The sequence below is a fragment of the Brugia malayi genome (genome assembly GCF_000002995.4).
Source record: "Brugia malayi strain FR3 genome assembly, contig: Bm_v4_ChrX_scaffold_001, whole genome shotgun sequence".
NCBI lineage: Eukaryota > Metazoa > Nematoda > Chromadorea > Rhabditida > Onchocercidae > Brugia > Brugia malayi.
Genome location: NW_025062479.1, coordinates 13,031,954 through 13,045,309, shown reverse-complemented (window position 1 = coordinate 13,045,309; position 13,356 = coordinate 13,031,954). Strand labels below are relative to the sequence as shown.

The 13,356-nt window shown below is 25.3% G+C and overlaps 1 protein-coding gene across 1 annotated transcript; it reads right to left on the bottom strand.

Annotated features, from left to right (window-relative positions):
• Positions 1-3,947: 3,947 nt before the first annotated feature.
• Bma-kin-9 (Tyrosine-protein kinase F09A5.2 in chromosome X, putative) lies at positions 3,948-12,359 on the bottom strand (the record flags this gene model as incomplete). The annotated part of the gene is made up of 12 exons (XM_043074690.1): positions 3,948-4,080; positions 4,619-4,756; positions 5,062-5,189; positions 6,064-6,144; positions 6,388-6,462; positions 6,652-6,810; positions 7,383-7,519; positions 8,150-8,238; positions 8,838-9,099; positions 9,659-9,802; positions 10,409-10,610; positions 12,105-12,359. 12 exons carry the CDS (start codon positions 12,357-12,359, stop codon positions 3,948-3,950), a joined length of 1,803 nt encoding a protein of 600 aa, XP_042930624.1.
• Positions 12,360-13,356: the final 997 nt, after the last annotated feature.

Sequence of the window (13,356 nt, the reverse complement as noted above, 5' to 3'; positions counted from 1 at the left end):
TAGACATGAATTATTAGTCAAATGGTATAGGTAAGTGCTAGAACTGTATCTGTTAAGTGGAAGGAATAAAGTTAAATTTGAGCTGTCCCAGAAAAACGAATAAATTTTCCGTTTATATTCATATTCAGGTATGATTTGTGCCGGCATTTCAAATGAGATAAACCATTTTTTAAATTCATATTATTTTAGTTCTTTTGCATGTATGAAATGAGATAGAAGTAGTATAAAAAGTTAAAGAAATAAAAGAGAAAATACTGAAAGGAAAATGGGATGTTTTTGTAAGGTGTGCAAGTTATAGGAAATACTGTGATATAAAGACTAAATAGGCTAATAGTAATTGTCGTCAATTTATTTAATTGTACCATAGGAATATTTTATCACCGTTTTAATATCAAAATATAAAAGAAAATTTTTTCTCATTCTTTATTTCAGTTGAGGCATTTCTTTTTTCTACAAAATTTAACTCTTTCTTCATTAAAAAAAAGAAAAAAAGCAAAGCAGATATTAACATCCGCAGTTTATTTTCAACGCTGGTGGTTTCATTCTGTACAGTTTTTTTTTTTTATTGAAGATTTGTTTACAATTGATAAAATGAGAAGGAAAAGTATGTTATGCTAATTTATTGTTATTGTTTAAATTAAATGTTAATGTTATATATTGATATTAACTGGTCAATGAGGAAGACAAACAAATTTGATTATTACTGAATGAATACCATCAGATGGTGATTTCCAGCAGAACTATTTTGTTTTTTCGTTTTGTTTCGAATGATTTTCAAAATGTATGCATATGGATGCTCTTCAGTCTTTTTCTCATAAATGTTTTTCTGCTTTTTTTAAAAATATTGATATTTGAAACTTTTAAAAATATTTTCTTTTTTGGTTTCAAAACAAAAAAAAAATTGGTGAAAATACAAATGTTAGCTTAAATTATGATGTTGAAGAAGTTAAGGTATATTATATTAAGAATATACCTATTAAGGTATATTCTCTTGACACCTAATGATTAATATTTTGATAGTACCTATTAAGTTTCCATTTCATAGCATGCAAACATTTAACTTATTTGCTTATGTATGCATTCATTTCTTTCACTTTTTTTTTATATAAATGTATGTAATTAGAAATATTTTTTATATAAATAAAGAAATGAAATAATTCATTAAAATATTATTTCATATCCTATTAAGTTACTTCACTAATACAGGTGTGCAATTTCTATTAATATATTTGGAACTGAACATGGACATAATTAGTTAATGATTTCATTTCATTTATATAAAAATTATTTCTAGTTGTTTTTAGGTATTTATTATTAATTGGCAATAATTCTAAAAAAAAATAATAATAAAATAAATTAAAAAAGTAAACAAAAAAAACATTGTATTATTTGGTACTAATTATTATTGGTGCAATATTCAACCTATGATAGCGTGAAGATATAAAAACATATAACAGCAAAAAATAAAATTTCAATACATTTTAGGACTTTTCAGGACATAACCAAATTTGATAACGATATTTATCAGTTGTGTGTTATTCTAAGATGTCAAAAATGGATGCTGATGTGCAAACACCGCATGATTCAACGACCTCTCCGCCTCCTCCACCTCCTCCTAGTAAAAATATCAAGAAAGCGATAACAAGCATTAGATTTCGAAACTGTAGGATCAGACATAGTTGGACAGATATTCTTAGTTTGTTTTCTTTTCTTTATTTTTATAAAGCAATAAAAAATTAGAGTAACTAGAATTTAGGCTCAGTCTCATGCATCATTTAACTTTCTAGTTAATATAAGCAAAAAATGTTGGAAAAAACAAATAAACGACAAAAAGCTGTTATTTTTGAAGAATTATCGATTATAATGAATAATTTTATTTAATTAGTAATTATTAAAGTTGATTACTGCAATAATTGAAAAAATTAAATTTTTATTTTCTTGTTGAAAACGGGTGGTATCATTTTATGTGTATTATTTTAACAAAAAGGAATGAAATGATTTGATAAATAATACTGCAGGAGCAGTGATTAGGATTTCAAGAGTGGTAAATTTGACGTCAGTGTAGGAAAAAAAATTTTCCTCTTTTTTTTATAAGGGACGATTATCTGTTTATATAATTGTTTCCTACTTTAATTTATATTCTTATCACTCTTTCGTCACGTTATGCTGTCAGTAGAACTGGTCGAACTGTTGTTCTTTTTTTTCTTCCCTTCTTAATCCTTGAATTGTCGTTGAGTGTCGTAAATGTCGTTGGTTTGATCGTTGCTTGTACGTCGTCGTTTATTGCAAGAATATTGTTTTTGCCGTTGTATTTCTCCATCCGTTGAATTTCTCCTCGTCGAAATTTACGTCGTTTAATACTCAACTTGGGTAATTAAACCCGTTGTTGTCGTTCATTGTTTTTCGCACCTCAAACTTGTGTGGTTAACTTTTACTCTTTGTCGCCGTTAGTAACGAAGGTTTTCCGTCTATCAGTTAAAATGTCCTATGAACGTGTCGTCCTACTGGTGTCCTAAGATCGAATCCCTCTTACTCTTCCTACCTAACCGTTTTCCTCTGACGCGACCTCAGTGCGCCCTCACACCACCGTCCCTCAAATCGTCGACCGATATAATATTCATAATAAGAAATTGCTCTGCTTATATCGCTGAAAAGCCAACTTGTTGAGATCAAATATCCACATTGCTAACTCCTGTTAGGTTGACTCCTTTGTGTTAGCGCCCTTCCTTTTTTCTTTATTAACGATAAGATCCTATACACTATATACAATCTTTTTCTTTAGTTACTGTATTAGTACTTTCGGCCTATTTGCCGGCAGTTGGGTAGTGAATGTATACCAATTCTTTACGTTTATTTTGATGGTACTGCTATATTTGGTGTTGTTACTGTGGGTATTATTGTTATTGTTGTTTTACGGTGTAATTGGAATTTTGTTGCTGTAGAATTTAAAAAAAAATGTGCTAAATAGAAAAAAATAATTATTGTTGTCAATTTAAGTAATACGGTGATCAATGTCACCATATAATTCTTCAGTATTTTTGCAATATTAGTATACTTTTAACTTTTACAAGTTATTAATTGATTCATGTTAAAGTATTAATCAAACTGCATGATTTTTGCACATTTTATTTCCTTTCAGTGAATTGAAATGTGATGAATTGTGATAAGTAAACATTTAATTAATATAAAAGTTTTTTGTTATGAGAAATCTGAAGTCATCCGATTTATTCAGATCTTTTTTATTTACATCTATCATTTTACTAGTTCCTAATTTCCTTTTTTTTTTTGTAGCTTTTTTTCTTGAATATAGCATTCTTGATACTTTTGTTAATTTTGCTTAAATAAGACTGTGGCCTAAAAGTCTGTATTTATCATTGTGATCATTATAATTATCATTGCTACTGTTATTATCACTGATTTATTATTATTTATTACCAATTATTATTGTCGTTGCTTGTAATTATCATTATTGGAATTTGCATTATTAATATTGGTTTAGATCAACAAATATATCTTCCTATGGTAACTTTCAGCGGATAACGTCAATGTAGACAAGTTAACGTGGAAAAAATGATTTTGAGATAGAAAAATATGACAATTTTTGTTGTAAAATTGTTATTAAAATTGTCCAAGCAAAATTATTTTCTCCTCAAAAAATCCATCATTGAATATTAATATTTAACTTCTAGTCGATTACTTTCAGTGAAGTACTATTCGATGACAGAAGAATTTTTCAATTCTTCAATTTCTTTCTTTTTTTTTCTTTAAACTCAATTTTAAGATAAAGAGTGAATGAGCAAGAAAGAAACGAGAGAAAGAGAAATGTATGTATTGTTAAGAAATTGTTGAGAACTGAAAAATAAATATTTTTAATTAATTTAGTAATAAATTCTATTTAATTTAAAAAATTTATGATACAATTGGGTCAAATATTTTCATTCGTTTAATCAATTGGTGGAATTAATATATCCATAATGTCCAAAGTTATCTTCCAGAATCATTCGCAAAGTGGCACAAATTTCTGTGAAACTGGGCCGCAAGGATGGTCCATCTTGCCAACATTGAAGCATCAGCGTATATCTAGAAATAATTTCTACTTTAATTTTTTAATTGTTTAATGGTGTTTTTTTTTTTTTTTTTTTTTTTTTTTTTTGAAGAAAATTATTTGGAAACGAAAAAAGAGAGAAGACGAGAAATGCGTCCAAGACAAGTTTATGCAAGGATTGAAAGTTCGAATAAATGAATTTTACACTTCGAAATGCTAGTAGAATTATTTATGGTAGAATGAGGGAAAATATTGCAATAATTGGCAAGAGAACAGAGATTGCTGAGGTTGACAAAATAGTGTAAAGCTAGAGATTGGGAAAATCATGAATAGTTGAGTTATTATTATTATTATTATTATTATTATTATTATTATTATTATTATTGCTATAATTATTACTATTATTATTAATATTATTATTACTATAATTATTACTGTTATTATTATTACTATTAGAAAAATGGTTAATGAATGGTAAAGTTTTTATGGGATCGAATCATTTGAAATTTTCAAAATTAAATTAGTAATACCAAACGATAAAATAAAACGGAAGAAACAAGAAAGAAAACGAACATATTAATTGGACAATATTGTGGTTGGCTAAGACGAGCACCTGAATTTAGGAAATCAAGAATTTCGGTTGTTTGCAAAAGTGCATAAGGTACTTCACCAAATGAAAATACCTCATAAAGTAGTATGCCATAAGACCATCTGAAATTAGGACAGATGAGTTAAAGTGTGCAAGTGACTATTAAGCTACAAAGTTAAAGTAGTAGTAATTTAGATAAAATTAAGCATTATAATAAAAAGAAAACTCTTATTGCTAAAATAATCTTTGAAAGTAAATAATTCCATTTTAACTTGCCCAAATTATAGGTATTATTTTTACTAGCAGTAATTTCCTACCTAATTTTACATTGGAGTTCAATTAAGAATGCAAAAACCAAATTTTATAGTGATTTCAAACAAAATTACTTAAAATTTCTAAATGAATTAAGAATACTGTAATTACATACACATCGGTTTTAACTGAATATTCATATGATCGTAATGATTCCGGTGCCATCCACTTTAGCGGCAACCTTCCACCACAACCAGTGTAAATAAACGAATCGGATAATCGACATAAACCAAAATCAGCTATCTGCAAAAAAATAGAAAAATAACTTTTTAGATTTAATTAGTATATTTGTTAATTTAAAGAATAAAATTATTTAGCAGCGATTACTTTCTTCTGGTTCCAATGTGTTACAGTGCACTTTTTAAATTTCTGTTTTTAACATTTGGCTTTTTTTTTCAATCGCTTAATAAATTTATGAAATTCAAAAATTTCAATAAAGCTTTAATAAAATGATAATACAGTAAAACAAACCAATGAAAATGATTGAAATTAAAAATTATGAAAAACATAACAATAGAATTGAATAAAAAAAAGAGAAAACAAAGAAGAGCATGAGAGATGATTAATTTAATGTTTTAATTTGATCTACCGGATTGTCTCACGAAATGTTTTTTCTTTTTCCTTTCCTCTATCAGAAATATAAAAGGTATGTCTCACGAACTTTATAAAGTTTTATGGATAATGATAACAATAAATAAAGCTAGAATGTTTGGTAGATTATGCAAATAGCATAGCAATCATAATTTTAACTGAAATAGAACTAAGTGAATGAATATAGAAATAATGAAATCAAAAGTAAATAAGTAGAAATTTATATATGATCGTGAGAATTTATTAACTTTCTAAAAGAAAGTTCCAGCTAAATGATACAATGGTTAAAATATCAATTGCAAGCATTAATCATCTTTATTTTTAAAGTTTGATGTATCAAAATTGAACAACTACTAAAATTAAAATCAAAATAAAAAGACTTGTCAATTTCATTTCATATTTATTGTGCTAATCTAAATGCTAACAGCAATTTAGTAATATCTTATTAAAATAATAATTACAGGTAGACAAGTAGATGTTTTGGCTATTAACTACATTAATTAAATTATACAAGAAAAAAGCTAACCTTACAAATATTTGTAGCATTGACAAGTATATTACGTGCAGCTACGTCACGATGTACGCATCCTATACTGCTCAAGTACTCCTATATAACGTGAAACTATAATCCATATTAGACGTAAGTATAAATTAGCCAATATTATCTTTTTTTTCCAAAACACATGGAAAAGAGTAAAAGGAATCATTGGCACATTAATGATACTTTACTTAAATTAACTTTTAGCTAAATTTTTTTATTTCAACTTGTATATATCTTTTCAACTAAAATAACGCATTTAACTTGTAATTTTTAACAAAAAAATTGATTTCTTATAAAGCATAAACTTACTAATCCATTACTGATTTGCCATGCAAACGATACCAAATCTTTGATTCGTAATTTTGAATGTTCGTTTGTATGATTCTAAAGAAAAAGATTTCCTATTTTTTTCCCCCACTTTTTTTTTCACTAACTAATTCATAGTAAGGAATTTAATTTTATTACCAATAATATTTGAAAGCTGTAATATTTTTATAAATTTTTTTGAAAATTTTTTACACAAATGCTTTTTTTTTGGATAAAATTCTGATAAGTAATAAAATTAAAATGAACCATAATAATTTCGCCTTTTCTATTTCGTACCAAGTGTAAAAGATCACCCAAATCGCAATATTCGGTAAGAAGCATAGTGTTACCATTATTGTCAATACTTATACCAAGCATACTTATCAAATGTGGATGATATTTGAGTGATTTCATAAATTTTATTTCCTACAATTAATTTAATTTGATGTTTCCAATTAAAATTAAATTTTAAATTAGAATTTGAACTTAAAAATTAGAACAATTGGAAATGAAAATATATATTTGAACATAACTATTAAAAAAAAAAAAAAAATTGGAGTTTAGAACATTGTTTTAAAAGAGACGTAAGCATAAATTAGCCAATTATATCTGTATTTTACAAAACAATGGAAAAGAGTAAAAGGAAATAATTCAAAGTAATGAACAGGTCAAAGATTAGCCCTAAGCATTTTTTTTTTTTTATAATGGTACTTTTGCTTTGCTATTCCGTTAATGATAACAGTAGCAAAAAAGGAACAAACGAAAACTTTTCAAAGGATAATTAAAGTAATTAATTTAGTAAGCGATCTATCATTAAATTTAGTAATTCAATATGAAATTTAAATGACTTTTCAAACATTTTTCAACCTTCCTTTATGGATACATTATGTTATAAATTTATTACTTACAGATAAAATTACAATTTGATTTTTTTCCACTAAAATTTGCTATTTTAACTATTACTAACTTTATTTGAAATATTGTTAAAATGATAAAACCTGGATAAAGTCAGCATGCGCAATGTCATCTGCAATAGAAGGAAGCATTTTTACAGCACACATGCAATCTTTGAATATTCCAGTAGATATTAATGATGGATTTATTTTACAAATTGGCGCAAACCCTTTAATAGCGCCTAAAAAATAGAAAGAAAAGAATTAGGGAAAACTTTTTAATATAAGGAAGAAAAGAAAAACAATACAATAATTTACAGCAAAAGAAATATCAGTGAAGTTATTGATAAGAACTGCACCATTAATAATCATCAGCAAATTATGATAACTGAAAATGATATTTTTAATTATTCGTTGTTAATCAGTGTAAAAAAATCATTACCTATATTAGTATTAATATTGTTATAACTATAATAATAGAAAATAACATTTTTAATTATTCTTTGTTAATCAATATATAAAGAAAAACATTTCCAATATTATTATTATTATTATTATTATTATTATTATTATTATTATTATTATTATTATACTATTATTATTATTATTATTATTTCATCAAAAGTGAACAGTCTAATGAACTATAATCATTGTAAACTATGATAATTATTAAATACTTTTATTATATAATGGTAAATACATTTTCATAAACAACTATAATTTATTTTAAAATGTCTAGGAAATTTCAGTCATTCAAAGCAAACTGTCAACTGTAACTTATTTGTACTTTTTGATAAATTGCTCTGTTTTAAAATTGCTATTTCTTTTCACTTTTTCTGACAAATATATGTGTACATGAACAAAGTTACAACCTTTGTAGACATTGCAAAATGCGCCAGAACCAAGTTTCATTTCATGAAATACCACTAATCGTGATTTTTCTAGCAACCATAAATTTTCACTTAAAAAAGGAACACAATTAAGTAAGTGATAAGTGGTAAGAGTGTCTTTTTCTCTGCAAGAATTTTATTGAAAATAAGTATTATTTCACTTTTGTTTTCATCTCCTCTAAATATTACTATTTATCCACAATTAGAACAACTTTTAGATCTGCTGGGATTTTCTACTTCTCACAGAAAAAAAGGAGGCGAAAAGTGAAAGATCTCTTAAAAAAATCTTTTAGACTTGTTTTTGGAGAATTAAGGACAAACTTTACGATCCCTTGAAAAGTTTTCATTTCAATCTTTCGTCATCACAGCAAAAGATTGACAATTGTGAGTATCGAGAAAAAGGATTGCCTGTTTCACAAACAGTTATCAAATGAAAATGCTGCTGTGTAGGACATAAAAAAAATTTTTAAAGTAGGAGTAATTTAAGAAAGTAAATTGAAGTTAATGCAATTATCAATGTGAGGCTAATGTAATCATAAAGTTACACTTAATACCATTACCGAATTAGGCAAAATGTAATTATGTAGATTTAATATCAAATTAAATTATCAAGTTAAGTTTAATATATTTAATGTTCAAACAATTACCACAATTTGAAATAAACACTTACACATCGTAAATTCCTTTAATGCATCGGTTGTTTTCATCTTTATAATGCTTCTGTGTTTTTCTGATACTGAAATTCGTTATCTTCTGTATCGCTGTTTTTCCACCAAAATTACAATTAAAACAAAAATCACGATTAGATGAATTGTTATCAATGTTATTTTCTGATAGCAAATTTCGTCGTAACCATCCTCGACACAGAATGGCAATAAGGATGATCAATAGGAGTATTAGTAATGATAAACCAATACCAAATCCTAGTTTTACTGCAAATAATCAATTTTTGCATTATTAATTGTTGAATGCTTGTTGGCATTCATGCCAAACAAAAATTTATTTCTAAATCCTGTTAATTTATTTTAGGTTTAATTTACTTTAATCATAAAACTCTCTGTACACGTCGAAAAAATGACGTGTTTTACACTTCATTTTTAGCTAACTCTTGTTGTACTTATTAAAGATTCAAAATTTAAGAATAAAAGATGATATTTTTAGGTAATGAGTACGAGTACGAGTAGTAACTGTTATTTTGCAGATGCAACACTTTTTGATTAGTGAAGTAATCTAATCACAATGATAGATGCAATGTGATTAAGTGAAACTGATAAGAAATATGCTTGTTTTTTTAATACTACAACATCTGATAATAGTTTTCTGTGGTAGATTGAATTAAGTATGCAATAGACCATATAATTTTTCATAGATATAATAAAATCAATAAAATTATTTAAATGAACTTTATGTATTAGTAAGGTATTCAAGAACTATTAAAAATAGAATGTTTTAATAACTGTTAAATTTTTTATAAAATATTAGGTGTGATACCTGCAACAGAATGCAAAATTGAATCATTGGTGATTTGCGAAATATGAGTGACTGTATCATTTATATCATTAGGTAATTCATGAACCAGTCGAAAAGAGGACTCGATTCTCGGATCTTCCGGATTATAATCCAAATAATTACGATCTGCAACAAAAGTCGAGTTCAAAGTTAAAGCTGTAAATTCCAATGTAATATAATCATTTTTATATGCTCTAAAATGAAAAAATGATTTAATAAATTTATGCAAAGTTTTATTACAACTATTGAACTTAAATATCATCGATTGAGAATTTACTTTAAGCATTAAAAATTAAAAATATTTGCTAAACAAGTCTAAGTATTCAAATTATTCTAGAAAACTACTAAGTTACGTTAACAAAGTTAAAATATTTGTTAGATGGGTATGTGTAATCTTAATTTGATCAATTCAAATATTTCAGCGAAAATAATACGGAGAAGTTAAGTAAGGTATTGTGTACGTTTGAATGATATTGAAAAATGAGAATGACATATATCATTTTTACAAGTTATCTATGGCGAATTAAGTTTACTATCAATTTTAGGATTTTTGGGTAATACAGTAATACAGAACAGTGTTTATTATCGCAAAATATTGTTTAGTTTGATACTGTGAAACAGGTAGAAAGATTATATATATATATATATATATATCCTAAAAAACATAAAAAACATTAATAGTACTTAAATAGATCTGAAGTACATCAGTATCAAAATATAGAAATGCGTTACCGTAATACCACTGTCCTTCTTCTTTCATATTTTCCGGAATAGTTTTATGAGAAGGCCATAATCGATTATCAATATTTGATGTTAATTGCAGATTATTATCTGATTTATCAGTTTGTCCCTGTTTCTTGTTATAATAGTCATTTGATAATTGTTGATGAAACGTTGTCATTGATTGTAAATTTTGATTCATTCTGCTCACAATCTGAAGAAAAATATGCATATCAAACAAAATCAAAATAAAATTAAGAACTGATATGAATTTGAATTTATTTAATAGGAAATCTTTATCATTAGATAACTATTATGATTTATAATTGTTAAAAGTATTAAATTGTTTAGGAATAAATTGTTTTACTATTTTAATTTAGATTTGATTTTTCGTAAAGGGCAAAATATGTAACGACTGGGATAAGAAATGTAAATCGGTTAAAGAAATTGTTTTTAAGAAGTAATACTTATCAATTTGTTGTAATCAAAATGCAAAAAAAATTTCAAAATCCATTTCAAGTTTTTTAATTTTACAAATCTAACCTTTCATAAATTTTGTGAAATAATATATGAAATATTTTTAAAATTTGGAACGCTCATCATAAATATAATTTATTAAATATTAGTTCGTTTGCTTTTGAATGATTTCATCGAAGAAAGCAAATATTGCAATGATCAAATTATCCACACTGTCAACCAATATTAGTAATCCTTTTCCAGACAGGAAATTGAAATTCACATATAAACTTTACACGGAAGATATGTTTTTCATGTTTTAGATATTACTGTTACCAATTTATTAGTAACATTTGGGAGGCAATAAACAAGCAAACAAAAGAAAAATCAAGAAATAGAAAAACTAAATTTAATAGATAGAGGAAAAGGAGAGTTGAAAAAATAAAAATGCAGTGAAATTAATGAATAAAATAAAAATGAAGAAAAGATTTTGTTGAGAACAATTTACTATTTTCACGATTGGTAAGTTCTTAATAAAGGAATGATGATAATAGTCACTGAAAAATGATAAAGAGATAATTTGATATGTTCGCCATATTTAAATGACAAAAATAATGAATAAACAACAATTTATCTTTTTCAATAAACTTTTAAGTTGTGGTTTCATTAACTTATACGAATACAGTATAAACTTAAATTGAGAATATGAAAAATAACTAATTAGTGATAGTAAAAAGAGCTCGCAAAAAAGAAATTTTTGCTTAATTAATTATTAATTATAATCTGAATAATAATTGCAAATTGTTTTTTTCTACATGTATTATCATTTTTTGCTTGAGTTAATTTAAAAGTGTTTTGAAAAACTTCAAAAAATTTTAAATTTTAGTGGAAATAAATAAAATCAAAAGAAACTTAAAACGTTGCAAATTATAATAGTTAATAGTTTCAAATTATTCATTTCTATTTGAAAACTAATATTTTCAATTAACTCTGGCTGAAATCTATGTTTTTTTTTTTTTTTTTTTTGTTTTTAGTTTTTACCAAAAAAGAAAAAATCAAACTGAAGCTCAAAATTTTTGAACTTATTTACATATCTATCTGAAATAAATTGCTAATACAATAAACAATAATAACCCATCGTCCACATTGATTATCGAAAAATTTTTTAGCTATTTCAATTTACTAATAAGCAAAAAAAAAAATCATTAAATAAATAAAAAAGAAAAAAAATGACATAAAAGAGTAGTAATACCTGTCGCAACTTGGTGATATCATTGACAGTTAGGCCATTTTGATCATTTTCAAAATTAAGTGAAGTTGTATAGGTGAAATGATGTGGCGGTTGTGCAGTATAATAAGTTCGTATTAATGAAAGGGATGTAAACTTGGAGGGAGATAATGATAAAGATGATGGCGATGATGATAAAGGTGATAATAATACAGAGCGATTGATAAGCTCGATTCCTGAGAAAAACATGAAAAGAATGATCAAAATATTCCAAAACATTGTTGTTTTTTCCACTTCAGAACAATACCAGTAAGATTAACAATAATTCAGTTATCATTTTATCACTACGATCACTTAACTGTTTGGATATTTCGAATTTTACTTTTAGCATCACTGAATGTTGTGCTTCAACTGGAAGTCTGTAAAAAAAAAAAATAAATCACTTGGTCAAAAAAATGACACTAGCTTAAAATTAAAACTTAAAATAAATTTAAAAATAAAAAAAAATGATAGAAAATTTCATAATGCCCACTTTGATAACATTTCATTAATCTGAAATGACATAAATAATATAATACAAATAATGTATGAACAACTAATCTATATAATTATATAATTTATAAAACTTTTTATAACAGTAATCTATAGTTTATATAATCTATGTAACTTATATATTGTCTGCAATAATGGCAATAATCTAAGAACATTTAACAATAGTAATAACCAATGGTAATTTTTTTTTTCAGTAAATATTTAATTGAAACTTTGATTGAAATATTAGTTGAAACTTTGATTTGTTTCATATTGGAATAAATTTATTTAATCACATTATATATTATATCATACGTTTATGATATAACAAAATAAATAAATATTGATTGGATGACAAAATGAAAGAAAAAAAGTTAAAAATAAAATGGAAATTCATGAAAAGTAAAAAATGACCTAATTGCGATTACTTTTCTTCTCTTTCTCTTTCTTTTTATTCAATTTGAAAAAGAATTCTTTTCTTTTCTTTCTTTTTAATAATTGCCATTTATTATGTAGTTTATCAAGTATACACATACATACATAATTATCATTCAGTTATCATTGATTATTTGATGTTTACTGTAATGATTGAATCTTTTCATTTGAGAAAAAATTTTTTAAGTAGAGGGAAAGTTACAGAAATAGTTAATAATGATAGTAGGAGAAGTAATATCAATGATTATAATGCAGCAGGAAAAGAGAAAAGATAAAATTATTAATTTTTGAACCAAAATTAGGAGAAGTG